Source organism: Phyllopteryx taeniolatus, chromosome 18 (genome assembly GCF_024500385.1).
Source record: "Phyllopteryx taeniolatus isolate TA_2022b chromosome 18, UOR_Ptae_1.2, whole genome shotgun sequence".
NCBI classification, from domain to species: Eukaryota; Metazoa; Chordata; class Actinopteri; order Syngnathiformes; family Syngnathidae; genus Phyllopteryx; species Phyllopteryx taeniolatus.
In genome coordinates this window covers 11,199,665-11,222,062 of record NC_084519.1, presented here as the reverse complement: position 1 = coordinate 11,222,062, position 22,398 = coordinate 11,199,665, and the positions used below count along the sequence as shown (strand labels likewise).

The following is a 22,398-nucleotide window of genomic DNA, read 5'->3' as shown; positions in this document are numbered from 1 at the left end:
AAAAATGACACCCAAATAGTGCAACACTGTTCACATAATAACAGTTTTCATGATGTGAGAAGTTTTAATTAACCTGAGGTTTACGCCTTGCAATTTCATAAGTAGTAAAAAAACCTGGGTTAAATGTTTTGAGTTTTTTTACAACACTTCCACTTATTTGTTTTTACAATTACATGAAGGGTTAGATCAAATGCTTGATAGGTGGTCCTTGATCGGTTCCCCACCCCTGATTTAAGGGATCCATCTTTATTTGAATTTTAATTTTTTTGTGTCGTCACCTTGAAGGTTTATCCCCCTTTTGAAACGGAAATGGCAGCTGTTAGATGCTTGTGTGTTTGTGCTGAAGTAATGTCACGTTTGTTTTTGTCCTGACAGTATTGATCTCTTTGGCTGTCTCTGTGTTGTGTTTGTGTGGTGAACAAGGTAGACGAACTAGTGCGCGTGTTAGTGTTGTTTTCCTGGGCCCGTAAAGCGGCTCGCTTGTCTCCTGGCCTGCTGGAGTTGGAGAGGATTTACGAGATGGGAAGAAAAAAGAAGGAGAGAACGTGGTCGAGAGTTAACGACGTAGTGAGGACGAGGGAAGGAAGGAGGTAATCCAGGGGAGAGTGATGGGAACAAAGATGGAAGTAATGCAGACGGAGGTTTGGTCTGTCTGTGATGAGTCAACTAGCTCACCTCTCAGTGTATTAGTCACCTCACATCATGAAGGAAAATGAAACAAAGCCACATCCGTCCCTCATGTACTGTACAGACACGAGACCACTCATGCGCAGCTAGAACCGCTCTGATTTTCTGTCGTAGCTTTTTCGCCCTTTTGTGCGCCGTCGCTTCCCCTCCAGCACTCCTGCTGTCGCTCTCTCTCTCTCCATACCCCCCCCTCGCTCGGCCATGCGCACTCGCCCTCTTGCTGTAAAGCATGCGCGCGTCCTCCTGGTGCGTGTGTGCCACCGCCGAGCTCATTCTGTCTCGACTCCAGGCAGAAGATGGTAAGTGGTGTTTATCATGCTGCATAGCATGGAGACGGTTTACAAGTTGTTGTTTTTTTAAGTATGCAGATATGTGCAGTCGAGTTTGTGTTGCATGTGCAAGTAGTGATGGATTTTGAACTATTACCCAAGTACGCACGATGCTGAGTGCATTGCATGTACATAGTTTGCTTGGTAAACCAAATTTAAATACAAATTTGTGTTGTGATGATGCTAATGATGATGCCCTAAAGTGGCGGGGGGTTGATGTTTGCAGGGCCTGAGTCAGAGGAAGCAGATTGAGTAATGTAACTGTGGACCAAACCGGCTGCAGGATGATGATGATGATCTTTATTTTTCCGTCTTTCTTATGCAGCTCTACTGATTTGTGTTGCTGGGCAGCACAGTGCGTGTCTCGCTGTCAAGAGTTTCATGCATCAGCGTCACGGCTAGTACGGAGTTTGGGAACCAAGAAGCATGTTACATTAATTGGAGACTAAATTGTCAATAGATGTCCATTCCAGGGTGTACATCAGCTCTCGCCCACAGTCGGTTGGGATAGGCTCCAGCTCACCCGCATCGCTAATGAGGACAAACGATATAGAAAATAGATGGATGGATGGTTCATCGAGTCAACTTCATTTATATAGCCTTTAATTACAAAAGAGTCAATAGATACAGAGCAGGAGTGGTCAACACCCTGACACCTAATCTGTCAGTCGGTCAATTTCTACCTCACTCTCCCGAGGTTTTTCACGTGGGAAAAAAAAATGTATGTGAGTGTTTGTCAGTATTGTCATACAGTTGACATTATTTTTGAAGCAAAGATCATTTTGTCGAGCATTAGCTGTAAGTCACCAATGTGACAAAATTACAAAAATCAAATGATGAATATGAAACAGAGCACTGAACCTTTTTTCTACCAATAGCAGGAATTGTTTTTTGGTAGAGCCAAATAAGGAGCGATAACATTCAATTTTCTGGTCATCAGATTCCAATGCTAACCTGTGAATACAAGAAAACCCAGCGCAGCTCTGCTTACCTACTTGCTTTGACATGATTGCCGGGGCATCGCACCTGTGGCGAATGTAGGCTTTTCTGCATGATAGGCCTTCAGACGACATAGCCCCAGTGGCTGTCACTTTAAAGTGGATCTTCACCCAGCCTATCTTATCATGTCATGGCCATGTCAGAAATGCTGTGGGGGGCAGTTACGGATATGTAAATTAGCGACATTTTAAGAAATAAACACACTTTATGGGTCGGAAGGCGTTCCAGAGACGCAAGTGCTACATTTAACAGTAGTAGTTATCACAATTGTAGTTTGAAATGGTGTAAAATATAATACTGAAATCTCTTACTATAGTGACTTTTTCTGTTGTAGTGTGGGCATCCATTTGTTGTGTGTGTTTTTTTTGTCATGGGATAAGCTGTTTTTGGGTTCCTTATGCTCATCATTAAGCTGATCACCCCCAATATAGCTTTAAAAAAAAAGTGTCAAAGCGGCACGTGTAGGGTCCATGATTGCTTGAATCAGTTGACAAGCAAGGTAATATTGATGTTGCAGGGGAAAGTGACAGAGAGATGCAGTGACACCTTCCTCAATATGAGCTTTATCAATGCTTTTACACACGCAGGTTGTGTTTAACATCGATCCATTCGAGCTTGTTCATGCATCTCATTCTCTCTGCGTCCGTTTATGCTGAGGTCATATTCATAGCTTGCAAATAATATTTATTCTTTATTCAGATTATAGAGAACATAACACATGGGACTATTTCTTGGCAAGCTGTTGGCGTTTCCTGGCATTTGTCACCTGTCTTGCCATGAGGCCAATGTGGTCGTAATATATGAATATGAATATGACCTATTTGGCAAGCAAGCAAACGAGCATATTTGCGGGGGCATTACAAAGCTGACGTGATGCTACTTGTATAACCTGATGATTTTACACAGTTCTGCTCTTCTCCTGTGGATTTTTTGGTGTTCTTGAAACGGAAAAATGCATTTTATTTAGGGAAATAATGATAACTTGGGAGTGGAAATATATACATCATATAGTATATCCAGTTAAGTTCACAATTATTCATAGCCAGGCCAATTTTTAGTTAAAGTGATGTTTTATGTTGGTTGAATTGGTTGATGAAGAAAATGATCAGTCCAACATTGGATGCGCATTAAATAATGTACTCGCTGTGTCCATTTTGGATCCTGACCCCACGAATTGAGACTCACAGACCTCGAGTGTTCTAATCATTTATACATTTAGAGCATTGGGTATGCAGATACAGGTATTGAAATAGTAGGAAAAAAAACATGGGACACAATGTAAAGTGTAATTAAAATAGTTTTAGCATTACTATTATCACCTAGCACCATGACTAACTATTCATTCAAGTGGAAAATAAATCTCTCAATAACATTATTGAGGAAATGGTTGGTGAAATTGGTGGGCTGTGTTTTCTCCTTTTTTAAGCCAATAACATTTAAATACTGTCCAAATGAAAATTAACAAAGGATATTTTTCTGTCTCTAGATTTCATTTTTCATCTCTGCACAGAAAATGTCAAAGTGAAGCGCTTATTTGTTACTTGTCAAATCTGCAGCTTTATATAAAAGGAATCATTCCAGTATCATTTTTAGGAAATGTTAGTTGCAGCAGGATGTTTTTCTCTTAAAATATTGTTAATTTGAAGGGAAAAAGAAGAATCAGGCTTTTTGTGTGCTCCTTCCCTTGTCTGGCTCATACGAGAAAGACCATTGGGGTCAAGTTGCTTTGGGCTTCAAGTGCAAATAACTGTGTCCTCATTCATAACTGTGCACTTCAGTGACTTTGTGTTTTCTTACAAAAGTAAACAGATATTTTATGTACTTGTAAATGTCAGAGTGTTTTTGATGTAATTGCATCTTTATAAATAGACGGTGACCGTGCACGTGTGTGTTAGCTTTGCATGTGTCTGTGCGATGTTACTCACGCTGTAGCAGCTGAACCCAAACCCGCGAGGCAGGTTGGAGAGAGAGAATGGGAGGAAGTATGAATAGTGAGTGGTGAAAAAGGAAAAGAATGAGGCGCTGGAGGGATAGACAGGAAATGAAAGAGGACCGTATGAGAGCGTCTGACCAGCTGGACGGAGGGTGCTCATTGGCCATGTGGTCTGTGATGGCAAGTGGGGTGAGACCGGCGAGCCTGTCAAATGTGCTGTGTTCGCTCCCACTCTCCGCCAACGCTGGCAAAGTCGCTCAGGAGCTCATTAATTTCTATTTTCTAACTTCCCTCTAATACGTTGGGACGTGGAGACAGCCATGGGAGACCCGTGATGAATCAAGGTGCTGGAGGATAAAGCACTTGTGCCTCGTCAGCTTTGGTTCTTGGTTTGCTTGGCTTACCTACAACTGCTGTATTTACTGTACCTCTGCCATGAAAGTACAAAGGCGAGAGGTATTCTTTTCTTTAAAAGGACAGATTTTTTAAATATTAAAAGACTCTATGTGACAATTTAAAAAAAAATACTACGTGTTCTTTCTGTTCTTATAATATATGGTGTACTCGAGACAACCAAAACAGTACACCAAACCAAAAGTCTGGTGTTTGAAATTAACCTTACATAGAACCTGGACTGAGCTGTGAGAGGCAGGCATGTGCCACAGGGCATCCCGACTGCCAGGAATGTAAAGAATAAGTAGTTGTCGAAGTTTTAGCCGTCGTAGTCGAAGTGGTTTGGTCAAGGGTTATCATCGATCGTAGTAGTAGTAGTAGTACTAGTAGTAGTTGTCATAGTCGTCGTAGTAGTCACAGTAGCAGTGCTAGCCGTGCATTTGGCACCTGGGCCTTCGGTGGGGTTTTACCCAACTTAATCCACTTCTTAATACCGCCATTATCACGTTGCAATTATAGAAACCATCAAGACTATACAAAAGCAATATAACAGCACGCAACTGTGCCATGTAAAATAACAAAAACATCAAATATTTAAACAAAGTACATCATACTCGCCAGAGATGCTGATTATCAAATGTATTGAATGTGTCCAGATAGTAGTAGTCTCTTAGAAAAAGAAGCTATCTGCTTGTCAGACAACTCCATGGCAGTGGCAATTTCTTGGCAAGTCTTCTTGTAATGTTCTATTGTGCCATTTGTATTGTGACTATATGTATAAAAACAATTCAACATGTCGCTTTTCCATTTCTGAAGCCCAGCAACAGTGCAGCATAAAGTTTCCACCTCTGCGACCAACGTCACCAACAGTCTGATTATGTGCGATGACACTGATAGATTATCTTGTGGTGTGAGCTGTGCCAAGAGGGGATTTTTAATTTGTGGTGGTTTGCGGGAAGAGAACATTTAAATGAAGCATGTGGTAAATCCACACACATTTGCTAGATGTTTATCCAGATTTTTCTGTTTTTTTGTGTAGTTAGGTTAACGACTTCCTGATGATTTTCCGCCAGTGTCATTTTATCTGAGCTTGACGGGGACAACTTGACAATTCACAGCATTTTAATTTGGGGGAGAGCGATTCTTATCTCCTTGACAGCACCATTTTATTAAAGTAATTTGTTATATAATCTAAAATGCGACTGTCATAATGAAAGCGTTGGTTTTAACTCATTGCTTTCGTAATAATTCAAAATGAGTTTGCCGTCTGCGGCAGCTATTATTTTGCTGGAAGTAGATGTGGTATTTTCTTTTGTATGTGCCAAGATTATGTCAGGTTTTGAAGAAGGTGGTTTATGAGACTAGCAGATGCCTTGCAGAAGCCTTTTTATTTATTTATTTTTTTAATTAAATGTCACTTAGCACCTGTCATGAACGTACAATCTGTCACTAAATGGTGATAGGCGTGTGAGCTGTCCAGCAATATTTATACTACAGAGCGGTATGTTGTTGGTTTTGTTTTTTGTTTTTTTAGAACAAACTTGGCACATTTTCTCTATCATGAATAGATGAAGTAAAATGATGATTCTAAATCTCTGGTTTACCAAGATAGAGACATAGAATGTGCATAGACTCACATGATTTATAGAATAATTTTTGGAACCGAATTGTGTGAAGGCTGAAGAGCGTCACACACATTATTTTGTACCAAAATTCTTTATTTTTATTATTTCGCCCACTTTTCTGTCCTTTCACTCGTCCTTTCACTTGTCCTATTCAAACCATTCAAACGTCTAATATTATCATCAACGTCCAGGCTACTATTTTTCACATTCCAAAAATTCCCAGTTTTACCACAATTCCAAAACTTCCTTGGGGGGGAAAAAAAACATTCAAGTTTCAATTCAAGTGGCATTCATCAAAAAAGTTCCTCATTTTTGTAAGCCATTTGACTTGGACATACTATCACGTATTCACACCATTCAAACGTCTAATATTATCATCAACGTCCAGGCTACTATTCTTCACATTCCAAAAATTACAAGTTTCCTCTAATTGCATATTTAACAAGTAAATTCCCAAATGAAAACATATTTTATTCTACGTCTTTACCTACCTCCCCCTCCATGAGTGAAACCATTCCAACTACAAGTCTCACATTCAACGACTCGATTCTTTCCAGCATTTAAGTTCCGCATCAGTTCTTCAGCATTCCCACAAATTTCTACACAAATATCATTATCTATTATACTTATTGTAGTTTGAATTATATATTTATATGTATTACTTGTTTCTTTTCTTTACTAATTATATGTAATTATTTATGCATGTATTTAATTGAAATTAAGGCTCCACTAAAGCCGTGAACATTTACTACGATGGTGATTTGAAACTTGAAGCCAACATAGTGAATTTTATAAGTTTGTGTTTTAAATAAAAAATGCCTCATCGTCAGGTTTGCCCAAGCACAGCAAACAACTCTGAATGGTAACATTAGCACCAACGCTAGAGCTTCCTGGCTGGTCCGCCAATATTACAGACACGCTAACGTGTGTGATCCAGGGTGGCTATATATCCCAATAGAGGGCTTGATAATTATTTCAGTGATTTTAAGTAACATTAGTACATCAACTACTCACAAAATGTTAGGGACATTCAGCTTGCGGGTGAAATTTCAAGTTGAACCTGAAGGGCACTCAACCTTTACCAGTGAACTTAATTTGACCTTCCAACTGTTCAGCGTTTCAGTACAACTTGCTGTCCTCCAACAGCAAGAAGCTGAATGTCAAAATTCACAACAGGTGTCTGATCCATGAATCGACAAATGCAGTTCCTGGTTCAAATAGAATTGGTATTTAAACGGTCCTCTTCATCATGCTGTTCCCATTCTGACATCACAAGACCAAAACAACACCTAACAACTGATCAATTGAGTGGCTTCAAACAGGAAGTGGCCCCCGAACTTCGTGTCGCCAAGTGTCACCGGCAGGTTGCAACTGAGAGTCCAGTCTAAGCATAGAAGTGGACATCAGTGGAAATTTTCATAGATAAAGTTTACAAGTAAAGGTTTTGTTCAGGTTTATTGTGCGGCTTTAATTGCACATGAGACATGGTGGGAATTGGATGCAAAACATGTTGGGCGTGAGACCCCCGTTCCGCTCCTACCTGCTGTCCTGACCTGACCCCCTCTATCCTATCTCTTTTCCTGTCCTGTCCAGTCTGTCGCACACTTGGCTGCCTTGGCCCATCTGAGACAGTCACACAGAGACCGATTATCCCTCCTGAAAGACGGGGGGAGGTTGGCGCTCCTCACTGTACACGTCAGTCTCTGTCTACCTCTGTCCCCACCTGCTAAACCCGCCTTTGGGTCCGTTAACCCTCTTTCTCTTCTCCCCCTCCTTTTTTTTTTGTGTCGCACCAGGCGCGGCTCCCCTCCTGTTCATCTACCCTAAGCATTGCTGAGGTACTCCTGCATGTGTTCGGATGCATCGTTACGGGGCTTCATCATCTCTAATCTCCTTCTCCAAGATCACATCTGCCTGGCATGAGTTTTTTTCCCCCCTCTCCTTCAGTCCTCAACTGTGTGTGCTGTCCTGCTTGTTTGTTGACTTTCCATAAGTGTGACTGTACCTCTTTTGTTTTTGTGTGGAGACAATATTAAATCTCCTTCTGGCCTCTTTCTGGTACAAACTAACTTGCCTTGTTCTCCGCCCTTTCACAGCTTCCAACTAAACATTCAGTGGGTCCTTGGTTTATGATGGTCCTGATGTGCAAAATTTCAAGGTTACAAGCGGCGCTAAAAAAAATTGGTTCGTGCAGCGGCAGGAGAATACATGATCACGTGGCACAAGAAGACACACTCAGTTAGCGTCATATTTATTCTTTTTCATTTGATTGTTAAATGGCGGGCAGTACATATTGGTACCTAGGCCTTCACTGGGGAATTACCCGACGAAATCCACCTCCGAATACCCCACTATCACGTCAGAATTACAGAAATCATCAAACTCTACCAAAAAAATAAAAAACGCAAAATAACGGCACGCAACTGTGCCACGTACATCATCTGGAACAGTTCAGAGTGCAACAACATGAAAAAAATATTAAATGTAAATTAAATAAATTATACTGTACTTATCAGAAATTGTGATTATTAAATGTAGAGTATTAATGTGTGCAGATGACTACAGACATGATTTGCAAGTTGAAATTGGCTTGCTCTGGCCAACCAATCAGAGGTTGGAAAAAGGCTGATGTTATTTTGGGCCAGCTACCTGGTCCTCTGAGGCAAATTTGAAATCTGATTGGTTAAGGAAAAATTCGCATTGCTAATAGTCAAAATTACATTGGCCAGCACTACGGATTCTGAAGGCCCTGAGCAGATTAGATTGACATGGCAGCACGTAGAGGCTGAAATCTGATTGAATAATAAAAACCCAACATACATATACTGAAAGCAGTGCAGCCAAGGGACACATTACAAAATGAAAAGACTAGACTGTTGGGAATAAATTATTACAATTTCATGGAACAAAATGTTAGAATTGAAAATGTAGATCAGTACTTCTGATTGTGTTTGGAGAAGGCTTTGCTGGCCCTTACCGCTTGCCAATGGTTAGCATACATCAGCGCGTACAAATTCGGGTTACGTCGCCGCCACAGGAACCAAACTCCGTCATAAACCGAGGGCTGCCTGTACATCCATCCACAGCACATCTCGAACCTCGGGAATGAAGTTAAATGATGTTTGAATGTTGACTATTGCTTGAACAAAGCGACTTTCTCACGTGTGCACACTCCGCTCTCTCAAAGCCAAAGAGCAGCTCGGTGCCAGTGCCGGAAGTGTTTAGCAGCTCGTCAGTGCGTATGACTCTGGCCTGAGGCCTGGTGATTGTGATCCGTAGCTGATAAAGGCACTCCTGTGACAAAACACTTGTCCAATATAGTATCACAATGCATTGATTTTCTGTTGTCGCGCGATAAGGAGACTTTGGATCCAACCGAGTTTAGAATTTAATTACTTTGCTATCACAGGCACTATGTGTTCAGCTATGAATAATGGTTGATAATGGCAAAATTGATTTAATGAACAAAAACACAGAAAAATTGCTTACATTGCGGTTAAGCAGAACATTGCATAAAATGTTGTGCACTCTATTATGTTATACAGCAGTGCACTCCAAAACCAGCAATATACCATTCATAAAATGCAATTTCACTATGATTTAAAACCTGTTTGGGATTTGGGTTGTGGCGTGTAGCTATCATGGTACAGAATTCCAATTCAGCAATTCCTCTGAGGTCGAACACAATTCATTCCAGCATGCTGGTTGACCCCCAATTTGTTCAGATCTGGAAATGGTCAAAATAGAAATAATCCATTGCAGGGTCGCCGTCGTCAAACCTTTTATGACTATATAAGCATTTTTAATTGACTACCAATGTAAACATGAGCTATCCACTGGTACCATAGCTATTATAGCTACAATAAAACACACTCCACTGAAAGTTTATTTCGAAATGACAGCACATATCCGCGACCCGAGTGAGGATAAGCAGTTTGGAAAATGGATGGATGGATGGACAGCACATATGGTGACAATGGTCTTTTCTGCTTTAAATATCAGTCTCCTTCACATAGATTTGAGTGTATATTATTATTCCTCTTCTGTTAAAAAGTTAACCTTTGTTGAGGCTGCTACTTGTTCCCCCAAAAAATAAAATAAGAAAACAGAGTTAAGCCTTTGTCGCTGACTGACCTGAGGTCTTGTTTGATATCATGCAAAGCGTCGGTTTGAACTCGCTCTCTCAAATTTGTGGGACTCTAGAGGCGTATTTTTCCGGAGCATTTTGGTCAAATTCTGAATTTTACAACTTTGAGTGTGATCAACATTAGGAAAAGGACATTTTCAGGAACCCAAATATTTATTAGTTTTATTTTGTTTGTTTTTGAATGAAATCTTGTGAGCGCAGACTCTCCATCTTCTCCCGTGCGGCCAATCATAGAACATGTTGTCTGACACAAATGCAGTCCCAAATGAGCCCCCGCTTGCACACGGTCAAGCCAAGAAACACGATCCTGGTTCTGTTTGCTGTGGTGTGGTGCTTATTATTGGCGACTGGTTCGCCCTCATTTTTTTGTATTCTTCCTGATTTTAATGGAGGTTGTACAGTATGTTCAGTATATGTACGCCCGTGTTTTAAAAAGCAGCCGTGTGTTCAACTTTATATCAGACGATTTAGTAGCAGGTACTGTATGTTGTCAAGGCCGCAAGCGGTCATGCACGCTTGTCCCCTGCTTGTCTGTGTGTGATTGTGTTTGTGGCATGAAGGTGAGTGACTATCATGTGGCTTCCCCCAGGCCTCACGGAGAGAATTCAGGGCTCACCTGGATGAGGTCATCACGCTCAAGTCAAGGTACTCTACCTTGGACCAGGTAAACCCGCTAACCTTCTACCAAACTCTTATCCAATCGACCGGCATGCAGGCCACCGGCATCCCACATAGTGCCTGACCATGATCATAACACGCACTGATGCAGCATTTAGCATCTCCAGTGGGGGAAATAATTATACGGTCCACTGCTGAATTTGTAAGTTAGCTCATTTACAAAGAAATTAAGTATCTAATTTAGTTGTTTATTGACTTTGGTAGACAGAATGTCAGTCAAAATCATATCCCGTGGTTGTAACATGAGCAGCTTTACTGTACTTTCACCTGCTGTTAACATGTGATCTGGAGGTGTTGTTCTTGAGTTTTTGCATCCAGATGCGCAAGTTAACACAAGGTTTAATTGGAGAGTTTTTCACAATACACATCACAGAGGGAGGTGTGTGTTTTCACTGGTGATACACATGGCAATTAGGTCAACAGGAATTGCAAGAAAAAGTTCAAGAAATGCAGCCCTTTATATAGATTCTTTTTTTCTCAAAGCTGTCATGTGCATCTCCACCTTTCGTGTTCAACAACACTCCTTCCCAGGGCCTGTCATTACAAATACACTACATGGACAAAAGTATTTGGACTATGATGTTATTCCTGTCCTTACAGAACTTGTTTTGTGTGCGGGGCCGAAACACAATAGATATCAGAATTGTCAAAGATTTCCTGGTAAGATAAAGAATTTAGTTAGACCTGATGCCCCTTTTCCACAGAACGGTATCAACTCGCTATTGCTGCTTTTCTATTACTAGCATGGTCTATTTCCAAGCCGAGCATATAGGTGACAAAAACCACTGCTGGTTAACCAGATATGACCAAAATAAACACGCATGCTTTTGGTGACTTAGCCCATTGTTATGTCTTAGCTCTGAACGATGCATAAATGAATATGATTAAATGCATATATACTATATATATTTCCATTTTCTTGCTGCCCTCAGTCTCCTCTGAAATAAAATGTCTCCTCACTGGAGATACTAGGAGACCGTCTTCTGCTGTTCGTTAGCGTGTATCGTTCCACAGTTTCCTGCCTTAGTCCTACTAATAAGCAGAGGTGAGCAGAGCTAAACCGAGCCAGTCTTGCACAGTGGAAAAGCAGCATAACGGTTATTTATCAATACATTGCTCAAAATCTGATCATTTTGTCCATATGGTGTATCTCTCCTCGTACTCATTTATTTTCATTCATCTCCCATCACCATTCGGTTGCTGTCCTTTCTGCAGATGATGAGTGCATCAAGCATCTCTTCTGTCCTATAGTTTAGTTTGAGTTGTTTGCACACCCGCGCTGTTGCTTCCACTCCCCAGGGTGGACAACTTGGCTGCATATTGTTCACTGTAGACACCTTCTACCCTCCATCGCGCCGTCTCTGGAGACGAGGCCGCTTCGAAAGAGCGCTTCCTGTATTGTCACACATAGGCCTCCTCTTCCTCAGGAGCAAACAGATAACTTCCCCCTTTTTTTGCATAATGTGTTGAACAGCCCCTTTAATTTTGTGCTGAGCTTAGCACCGCGGCGGTTACATCTCATTTCCTGCAGCGTCTCCTCACTCGGATGGTTATTAGCGCTATCGATTTCCTGTGGAGCCTGGCCCACCCCCATCTCGCTGACCTGGCCACGCTCGCTGTTTTGTATTCTACAAGGAGGCTGTAAAGGGCAAATCTGAAGAAGAAATAGTTAATGGCGCCCGGTATTGAAGGTCGAAAGTCTTTAGCCACCGTTGGGCTCTTTCTGCAGCAACGATTGAGGTTGACATGTTGAGGGATTAGTGTTTGTGTGCACATGTGTACCTTAGCATTACAAAAACACTGCAGCATCCCATGAATACAGGGTACCGGACCTGAGCATTGTCTCAATCAAATATCTGCTTCCAGTGATTTGTATTCATATTTTGCTCACTTGTTCACTGCTTTTTTTTGTGTGTGCATGATGTGTGCGTGTGTTCACATTTGCATCTTCACTATCTTCTCTGACACTTTATTGAACTGTATGCCAGATATCATGTGGAGGGCTGCTGGGTAAATTTGAAACAAGCGTGGAAGTAGTCCTTTTTTTTGTTCCTCCTCTCTTCACGTCCAACATCACATCGTCACAACAACACGCCATATTTGACCACTGTGTTCATTGTCATATGCAAACTGTCTTCCCCCTTTCATGACTCTCGGTTTCCGCAGTTTTCTCTACAGTGCTTTTGTTTTCTTTGTTTGTTTCATCACATCACACGTGCACTGAGGTTTCTTGCCGTAGTCCAGCCGCAGGATTGACTTTCTGATACCACGAGGGATGTATGAAGTTGCTTGCTAGAGTAGATCTTATAGTGAGTCTGTTTCCGATGCAATTGCTCCATGTTGTCGCCGTGGAGCGCAACGTGTGTGACCATGTCTATAGCTGTCAACAGTTAGTTTTCATACGTGCTTCTTAGTGTTTGCAAATTTGATCTGTGTGTCGCTTTTAACGTTTTTAGCTCCCCCAAATCCTCCTTCCATTCACTGTCTCCTCACTCTTTGCGGACTGTGCTGGTATGACGTGAAAATAAACAACAACGGGAGATATTAGCATTCAACTGGTAAATAAGTATCATGAACTTAGGTATATGTCAGTGTAGTGACAGTTGGACGAGTGGGAGTTCATAAATACACTGCAATGACTATAGAATTTCATACATACATTCTTCTTAAACGTGCTCTCGAGATGTTGTGGTAGCGTTTAATGGAAAATAGTCATTGTTTCAAAAATATTGAGAAACCTTTACAGGAGGTTCTCAGTTTATGACGGAGTTCCATTTCCATTCCATTCCCAACTTTGTACGTAAGTCGGAACAAGATGTAGTCGGTAATCTCTAACCTACACCAGCGCGATAGTAAAGTCATTATGTCAGTAAATATGTGTATGAAAAATACTCCTAGGGTATTATTATAAAGCAATCAAATGAAACACAGTATTACTGGCAGTTACTAATCATCCCTTGCTGTGCTGCGTGACGTATTCTCAATCCCCGCAGAAACAAATTCAATACATGCTGTTCATAACTTCAAAAGTGTAGTTCAAAACTTACTTTAAAAAAAAAAAAAAAAAAAAAGGGTATGTATGTTTTTGTGGGGGTGGGGTGGGGAGGGGGGGGGGAATAATTGTGTAAATGAAAAATGCTTCGCCATGTTCGCACATTTTCCGGGAGGCGGGGGGGGGGGGCATCTGTTTGAGGATGCAGTATTTATTTAATTGGGGCATGGTGGAATAATCATTTTGTCTCTGCTACGCTGGCATCGCTTTGCGCCTGGTTTGCACTGGCCTTTCAGATGCGCTATTAAAAGTGTAAAATCAGCCAGCGCATTTTGTATCAGCTTCCATCATTTACGTTATACAATTAAGTGTATGCCCGTTTTTGCACGCCCAAACCTTGAGTAAATCAGGCCCAAAATTTGTGTGTGCACGGTAGGCTACATTGTGGTCATCTGCGGCCATTGTATTTCTAGTTGCAATAATGAACTATTTACTGTATTAAATAATCGCTAAGCACTGTTCTAATTATTATATGACGCGCCACACGTGAGCAGTCAAGCCGCCCAGTCCAGCCCACTCCTCCGTCTCCTTCTTCCTACCTTCACTCCTTCATCTTTGTTGCTCCTGCTATAGGGTTGAACCGTCTGTCTGCCTGTCCGCCTGTCTGTGTGTCCATCTGCCTGTCTGTGTGTGGCGCTGCGGTTGCCGGGACAGATGCACTGATGCCTGTGATTCGATGCTTTATCTCCACTAGCTCCAGTGTAGGTTGGAGGGGCTTAAAGATGATCGCAGGAGGACCTTCAGCTCTCGAGTAACTATCCCGCCCCCACCCGCCCCGCTGCCCTTTGCCTCACCCTCCTGCGAGGAGCGCGCAAAACAAACGCCCCGCTCTGTGTGCCCTTTTTTTTTTTTACTCTCTCTCTCTCTCTCACTATTCCTTCTTTTGTTTTCCCTCTGTTGTCCTGCACCAACCCTCCTCCTCCTCTTCCTTGTTCTCATTCTGTCAGTTCCTTCTTTTCTCTCCATGCAAAGTCTGTCTGTCTCTTTGTTTGCTTTGTCCATCTGTCTCCGCGGTTAACATGAGTCCGCTTTCACTACCAATGTCTGCTGTGTTGGATGTCTGTCAAGTAGATGCCATCAGGTCGCTCTAGTAGTCTTTGTTTATTCCTCTTTTCACTTCTTACTGCAATGTCTCGGCTCTGTAGTTTAGCCAAGTCTGTCCAGTCTGTGCTTCCTGTTTATGTTCCTTTATTTATTTAACTCTACGGGGCTGTAGGGCCAAATCATGCTCATTCCGTCACCCGACCCTTCTTACAGTATGTCTGTGTCTATCCATGACCTTTCATCCATCATCCCAGCCATCCTCCCCCCCACTCACCTTGGCTGTTTGCTGCCCAGTATGATGGCGGTGAGGGAGGGGAGGAGAGGTAAAGGGCTGATTTAGAAGAACAAATACACCACACACTTCATTCTCTGACTCATACTGTTGATGTCAGTCCAGGGAGGTTTTGCACAAGTGAAAATTTTGTATGAGAGACAACTCTCGTCAACGTGTGGTAAGAGGATGACATACGAAACATACTAAAGCAATGTAGTACTGGTAAGTAAGTGTCTCGCAAGGTTAATTTAATACAAACATATAAATTACCAATAGCTTCTCCAAAGATGTTAGAATAATAATAAGAATAATTTATTTTAGCTTTATGAGCCATTTTCAACATTCTGTATTTTATAATATGTGCAATATTGTGATTGGCTCTACGCATGAAGATGTGCAAGAGGATTAAGCATATTCTACAAATTGTTTTGGATCACCAATAGTTGAGGATGATATAAGAATTTTATTTTTTATTTTATATATATATATATATATATATATATATATTAATTGTAAATCAATTTCAACAAGATTAAATCTACTTTGAGTGATGAAGATGAAGTGCATTGTGGTAGATGGATGTGATTGGTGTAGCTATACTTATTGTATCATTATGGAATTGGTATATTACAAAAAAATCTTAATTCACATGGTAAGTGGCTTTATTTTATTTATTATTAATTTTTATTTTATACAATGTTCAATCACTTGTATTGCACCTACAAATTAGAAGCATTGGCACCAGTTAAAATTGTACTTACCGTATATCCGCAAATAGTGGCCAGGAACATATGTATATGTACATTGTAATTTTCACTCTGTATCACTGTTACATTACAATTTATTCCACATGAAAGTGGAGTTTGAAACTAAATTTAAAAATGACTATTATGGCAAAATGCAGAGAAAAAGAGATGGTGAAAACCGATTCAAATGGATGAATGCATAAACATGGACTAGTGTATAATGTGATCACATGATGTGTATGTTTCTTAAGTGGAGGACGTACCTGGCAACTAATTGGAACACAGGTGCTATTATAGCAGCGTTTCCAACCCTTAATTGAGCCAAGGAACATATTTTACACACACACCACCAAACCAAAATGTCACAAAAAGAATATACCTGAACACTGAAATAATGATGATCTCATCTGATTCGGCTCACAAATGTATTTACCGTACTCATTTTATTGTTTTTTGCACAATCAAAAATGAGGTTTCTACTATGTTGCTACTTTTAATTACATTAAACTGTCGAGAGAAAATGAATGACAACAAAATATTGTGACCTACGCTACTCTCCTCCCCGTCATATGCATTGTAGCCTCAATCTGAACGCAACTCCACATTTTAATCTCACACTGTGGCACACTTTTAATGACTGTCATACATTTAATGTCACCGTATGTTGCTGCCTTTGTCCTCACAGTGCAATGCAATAGTATTGTCACATATCATGCGCGCATTTATCAATGAGACTAAAGATTGATGATGCGGTGCACAGTAAGCGCTGCAGTAAGCCACTGATCATGATGGAGATGCAGCCGTCTCCCAACAAGCAGGACAAAGGGCAGACTGTATTGTGACATGACACTTTGTCGCCTCAAGCGTGTCAAAATAGCAGCACCACTGTTTATCTCCAATTTCCACTGCTCTCTCTCTCTCTCTCTTTCTCTCTCTCTCTCATGCTCTCTCTCTCTCTCCTTGTGTCCTCTGTGTCTCTCTCCCCCAATCCCCCTCTCAATCTCTAGGTGCAGTCACGATGCAGCAGCAAAGAGAATATCCTAAGATCAAGTGAGTGCCAATGTTTCCACTTCAGAGTCGCTGTCACTCATTTGTGTGGCCTGTTCTCTAAAGCTGAATAATGAAAAGTCGTAAAAATACTAGAAAGTTTGGTATTGTTTGGCTTACTTTTGAATATTAATTGTGAAATACAGCAGAATCTCCAAAGTCAAACAGATTTTTAATTTTTAAGGCATATTTTCTCCAGGAATTTTTTGTTGAACCTCAAATTGTACCACGTTCAGGGCGTTTCATGTTGTAGCTTCCACAATCTTGATAAATTATGTTAAATTGTAGCCTCGCTGCTTTAAACCAAGTCCAACATGTTCAGCGCCCGCACATGGATCTCACAATTTTTTTTTCCGTTAGATCCAGCACAAATTGCGCGTGAGAACATGTTGCTTTTTATCGCTGCGTGTACTCTCTGCTTTTATTTGAGCTTGTGATGCGACAAGCAATGCGTAATTTTGTGGGTTTGTTACGCCGCGTTTACGCGTGCGTGTCTCTCGCCTATGTGATGTTTTTCCAGGAGGTTGTTAAGCCTCGTGTTGAGCAGCGAAATGTTCTCCGGAAGCGTAAGTGTATGTTTAAAGGCAAGAAATTGGGTCAAGGCAAATCAAAGCGTTGCGCCGATTTTTCGCTGTGAGGCAGCGAGAAGGAGAGAGCGAGCAGGAGGAGAGCGAAAGGGAAGAAAGCGCAGATTACATATTAGTTCCACCTTCTTTGTTCTTTTTTTACCTTTGCTATCATTAGCAGGCTGTTATTAGACAAACATGGATGCTATCAAGCACCTCCAAACCTCATCCAGCTGCTTTGTGTTAGCCTTGTATATGCAGCAAAAGCATACTCAAATTCAGCCAGTGAAGGAATATTAAGTTACGTATTTATCTGGAATTTGATCTCTACTGGCAGGTTTGATGACAGAATCAAAAAAAATTGAAACTTTAAAGCACAGGTGTCAAACTCAAGGCCTGGTAGTCAGCCATCATTTGATGGGGCCGGCTAAAGCTTCTTATCAAAATCTGTACAAAAATTGCAAATTTGCTTCACTATTAATTACAATGAGATATTGCAAGCATATTTTGATACCAAACTCCAAATAGTTTCCTTGACTTTGGATTTCAAAACTATTGTTTACATTTTTAATCCATCAATTTGTTGTGTATCTGTAATAATATTATGCAGTGATTAAACATTATACAATATGGCCCATGACAAAAATGAGTATGACACCTGGATTCAAAGTGACTCATGCACTTGAAGAAAAAAAAAATACCTGTCGTTATTTTCTTCTTGATAAAACCACTTTCATGCTGAAATTCAGTCTAGAGCTCAAGCTGTGTTTAACAATGTGATATTAGGTGCTTTTATAATAAGTTGCAGTTTATCTCTTTCTTTTTATTATTATTCTCAAGCTCTACTTTGATTGAAAAGGGAATATCCTCAAAAAGAAATAAAATCATTCTCTTTCAAAGTGCTAAGAATATAAAGTGGATATAAAAGTCTACACACCCCTGTTCAAAGATTTTTGCTGATGTAAAAAGATGAGACCCAGGTTAAATCGTACATTATTGGGGTGGGGGGTGAAATCTCTTCATGAGGGGATGTAAAAATAAACAATTGAGATAATGCGGTTGCCCAAGTGTGGACGCCCAAATATACTGTAACTGAGGAAGTGATTGTGTTGAAATTCAGCACACACTGGATAGGAGATCCTAGGAGTGTCATGTGGTTTTAAAGACCTAAAATGCAGTTTTCATCAAGACAAAAGGCTAATTAATCTACTGAAATAAATTACGTTTTCTGCAATGTTCTAATTTTTAGTTAGATGCATTTGTTTTGAGTTTTTCAGTCATTAGGGGATTGAGGGGTCAAAGGTCAAAACGGATGTCACACTTGTTAATCTCAGGTCACAGTGCTGTGGACATTACCAAGGTGGCCCGGCGACACCGCATGTCCCCTTTCCCCCTCACCTCCATGGACAAGGCCTTCATCACTGTGCTGGAGATGACCGCCGTCCTGGGCACTGAGATCATCAACTACAGAGGTGAGCACCATGCATGGAGTTTTGTTTTAAACAGCTAACCAACTTAAATTTTTTTTTTAAAAACTGTCTACTCCCCCCTGTCATGTGCAATGTTTCTTTGCACATTCCTGGCTGACTCTTGAGCATGCTTGGATGTTTGCTGTCACACCTCTCAGGGTGTTGTAGCAACACGATAACGCTAAGTCCACATGACGGCTTTTAAACACATTCGGGCACCCTGCTGAAGCAGCACTTTATCTGCACAATTCACACACACACAAATGTGGACTAGACAGGAAACTCAAGCAACTTCCTAACATGTTGAATATCAATTATTAGAATATCAAAATTCAGCATCTTGAGGACAAGACAGTGCTGGGTCACAATGTCCTCATCCTGCCTTTCTAATCGTGTCTGAATAGTAATGTCTGATTTAAGCTCAATGTGGTGCTACAAAGGGAATTAGCCTCTCCCCCCAACCCCCTCCACCAGGTATGTTGTAGGGTTTCGTGTTTTTAGGAGGGCGGAGCGGGGTATCCGCTGGATTTGCAGGAGCACAGCTGCTGAGGCGACAGTGCAGTGAGGAAGAGGGGATTTGAAAGATGAAATATTTAGACAGGCAACAGCTGGAGCAGCTACCCTGCTGGAATACGGTGTGTCTGTGCGAGTGTGTGTGTGCGCATGTGCGTGTATGTCACATCATATAATAATCATAACAACTTAAATTCACAGTACACACTTGGTTGCTTGGTGATGTTGTCGAGCTGGTGGCGCTAGCGCGATGTTTGTGTTTGCCGACGTGTCCCTCCGCCACATACACACAGTGCAGCATATGAACTTCTGCCTCCATGAGTGAAAATGATTAGATTTTATTTACGGGCGCTTGCTTTTTTTTGTTGTTGTGGGCTCTGCTTCTGTAAATTGAAGACGTTTGCTCGTCTGTTCAATCCCATACCGTCAGAACCAGTCGTCGTGGTAACAGAATCTGTCATTTGCATTGGCCCAGCCATATACTGTATACGGCGGGGCTAATTTCAATTTCAAGAAAAAGGGTGTGTAAAGTGTAAATCAATCTTGATCCTTGGAGTATTTTGGCAAAATCATTTTAGTTATGCTGTTAAGACTGTTTTAAATTATGTTGTTGTTGTTGTTTTTTTAAACCCTCCATAAAAAAAATGTCTATCTGTCCAGAGAGACAAAAGTATTGGCAACTTACCCACTTGATAGTGTCACCAGCTTCTAGGACATTCTACATGATTTCGAAATGTGTTTGTAGGAATTTTTGTCACCTCTGTTGTCACCCTGAAGATGTTTGATAGGGTTGATTTCCACACCAAACTCATCCAAACCGACTTTATGGACTGTTCCTGCTCAATGAGAAGCATTTCCAAAATGTCTTGGTAAGAGAAATAGTTAAGATTTAGGAGTGAGTGTGACTAAGGAGGCAGTATGTCGATACATATTTCTTTAAGGGTGCAAACATGCATGCTTGTATTTGTGGTTTTGAAAAGACGTCACTATGTGCCATACTGGTCTGGGAATGATTTAATATGTAACTAATGATGTGCATCTTGTTAATCTTATTCCAAACTTATCATTTTCCCTTGGTTGACAGCTGTGAAACAGTGAACAAAAAGCTTATTTGAAAAGTTTCTTGAAATCTTATCAAACACACCTAACGGCTTCATCTCCAAAAACTGTTGAGCTACAGTATTTACATTCCCAAGTCTGTGCCACTGTTTGGAAATGCTGTTGAAATTGTGCCATTAAATGAAAATGGGGGTAATCACCAGCTTTTGTGGCCATCGAAGACTGACATGCGGATATTTACAGCCGAGTATCATGTGGATGTACATCTTCTCACTGGTATCAGTAATCATATGTTCATGTTAACACCAGCTGTTGCAGCATTTGCATAGATGCTCGGAGAAATGAGATGCAGTCTATATATAGCCAAGCACAGCAGCTTTTGGTATTTTTCTGATGGTATTTTTTTTTCTTGTCCATCCACTCGTCCTCTCGTGTTCTGTCTTCCTTTGCTTCGCTTTATTTCTTTCAGATGATGCTGTCTCAGTGTAGCTTCATGCTAATGTGTGTACGTTTGTCTGCCAGCCACTTACCCTAATACTGTAATTCTAAATTCTTTTTTCCCGTATGTACAATATTTTGGAAATCTAGTTCAAGTTGAACTAACATGATAAACACACGTTTTCTGTTGTCATGTAAAAATAATGGCGATGTTGTTGTTGTTCACAGACGGGATGGGTCGAGTCCTAGCTCAGGACGTTTATGCCAAAGACAACCTCCCACCCTTCCCTGCCTCTGTCAAGGATGGCTATGCTGTGAGAGGTAATGCAGTTGATTTCTGGTTCTCTCGCACTTCTTTCCCTGTCACAAAACAGTAGTGACTGAACACTAAAATTGTGTGATTTGTGGCCATAGTGGGAGATTGTTTTGTTTTTATCAAGGATTCTTAAAGCATTTTTATGCATTGCAGTTTTGACTTGAACAACCTAAAATGTACTTCCGTGATATTGTTTTTGTTTTTCAGATGCACATGTGTGTCATCTCCAGGAGTCCATGTTTACTAAAGATGTTTAGTAAATTTTACAGCGTATAACCTCCACCAGTCCATGTTTGCAATGTATAACCTCCAGTAGTTCATGTTACTTCACACAGCATGGACTGTATAACTTCCAGCAGTCTCCACTAGATAACTTCAAGCAGTCCGTGTTTACACTATATAACCTCGGGCTAACCTAAAGCATTATCTCTATAAATATGTTTTTATTTTCCTTTGGGATTCTGTGTTTTTTTTGTTTTGTGTTATGCCACCACATAAGGGTACCGGTGATGGCAAAGAATAATGATGTGCAATGATATTGTAACGTCTTGTGAACTAGAAAACAGTAAAAACAGTACACAAACAGCTCTGTTCTGGCTGCTTATCACAATATGAGCAACAATACGTTTACTTAACTTAAAGAAGAAGCAGTCAGTATAAGTCATAGGTTTTGTCTTAATGTGAACAGACTTGCCTTCCAGACACACACTAATCCTCTCATTACACTTTTTTTTTTTTTTTTTTTACAAATCTCCCTCAAAGAGTATGTTTAAACTTCACCTGAGGTGTTTCCATGAAAGTCCCAAATACATTCAGGTTCGAGCGGAGCAACAACAAACCTGGTGAACAGGGCAGCAGCTTGTTGGCTCCAGGCACCTGGAAATAAAAAAATACAACTCTTCTATGGAGCATCTGCTGTTAGTGCTTCCTGGTAGAGATGAGAAACTGTACACAACAGGTCCTCTCTGTGTTTTATGCATCTGTCCTGACGTCCGGCACAGGCATTCATGTGCACTGATTTTAGTGCTTGGATGGTGACGGTAGAAGGAACAAAACTGTGTCTGTGCACCTCAGGCTGGATTT

At 40.9% G+C, this 22,398-nt stretch overlaps 1 protein-coding gene across 7 annotated transcripts in view; it reads left to right on the top strand.

Moving 5' to 3' along the window:
• The window catches only part of gphnb (gephyrin b), an 84,810-nt gene that overhangs the window by 55,413 nt on the left and 6,999 nt on the right, over positions 1 to 22,398 (top strand). For 6 of the 7 annotated variants that reach the window (XR_009785442.1, XM_061753991.1, XM_061753993.1 and 3 more), the window contains exons 9-14: positions 7,763 to 7,804; positions 10,703 to 10,777; positions 14,538 to 14,594; positions 16,915 to 16,957; positions 18,855 to 18,992; positions 21,228 to 21,320. Coding sequence is in view for 6 of the 7 variants with exons in the window: in XM_061753991.1 (XP_061609975.1) it covers positions 7,763 to 7,804; positions 10,703 to 10,777; positions 14,538 to 14,594; positions 16,915 to 16,957; positions 18,855 to 18,992; positions 21,228 to 21,320 (448 nt within the window). In the remaining variant the exon portion in view is untranslated. The remainder of the gene's footprint in view (positions 1 to 7,762; positions 7,805 to 10,702; positions 10,778 to 14,537; positions 14,595 to 16,914; positions 16,958 to 18,854; positions 18,993 to 21,227; positions 21,321 to 22,398) is intronic. The other variant, XM_061753996.1, reaches the window with a different exon arrangement.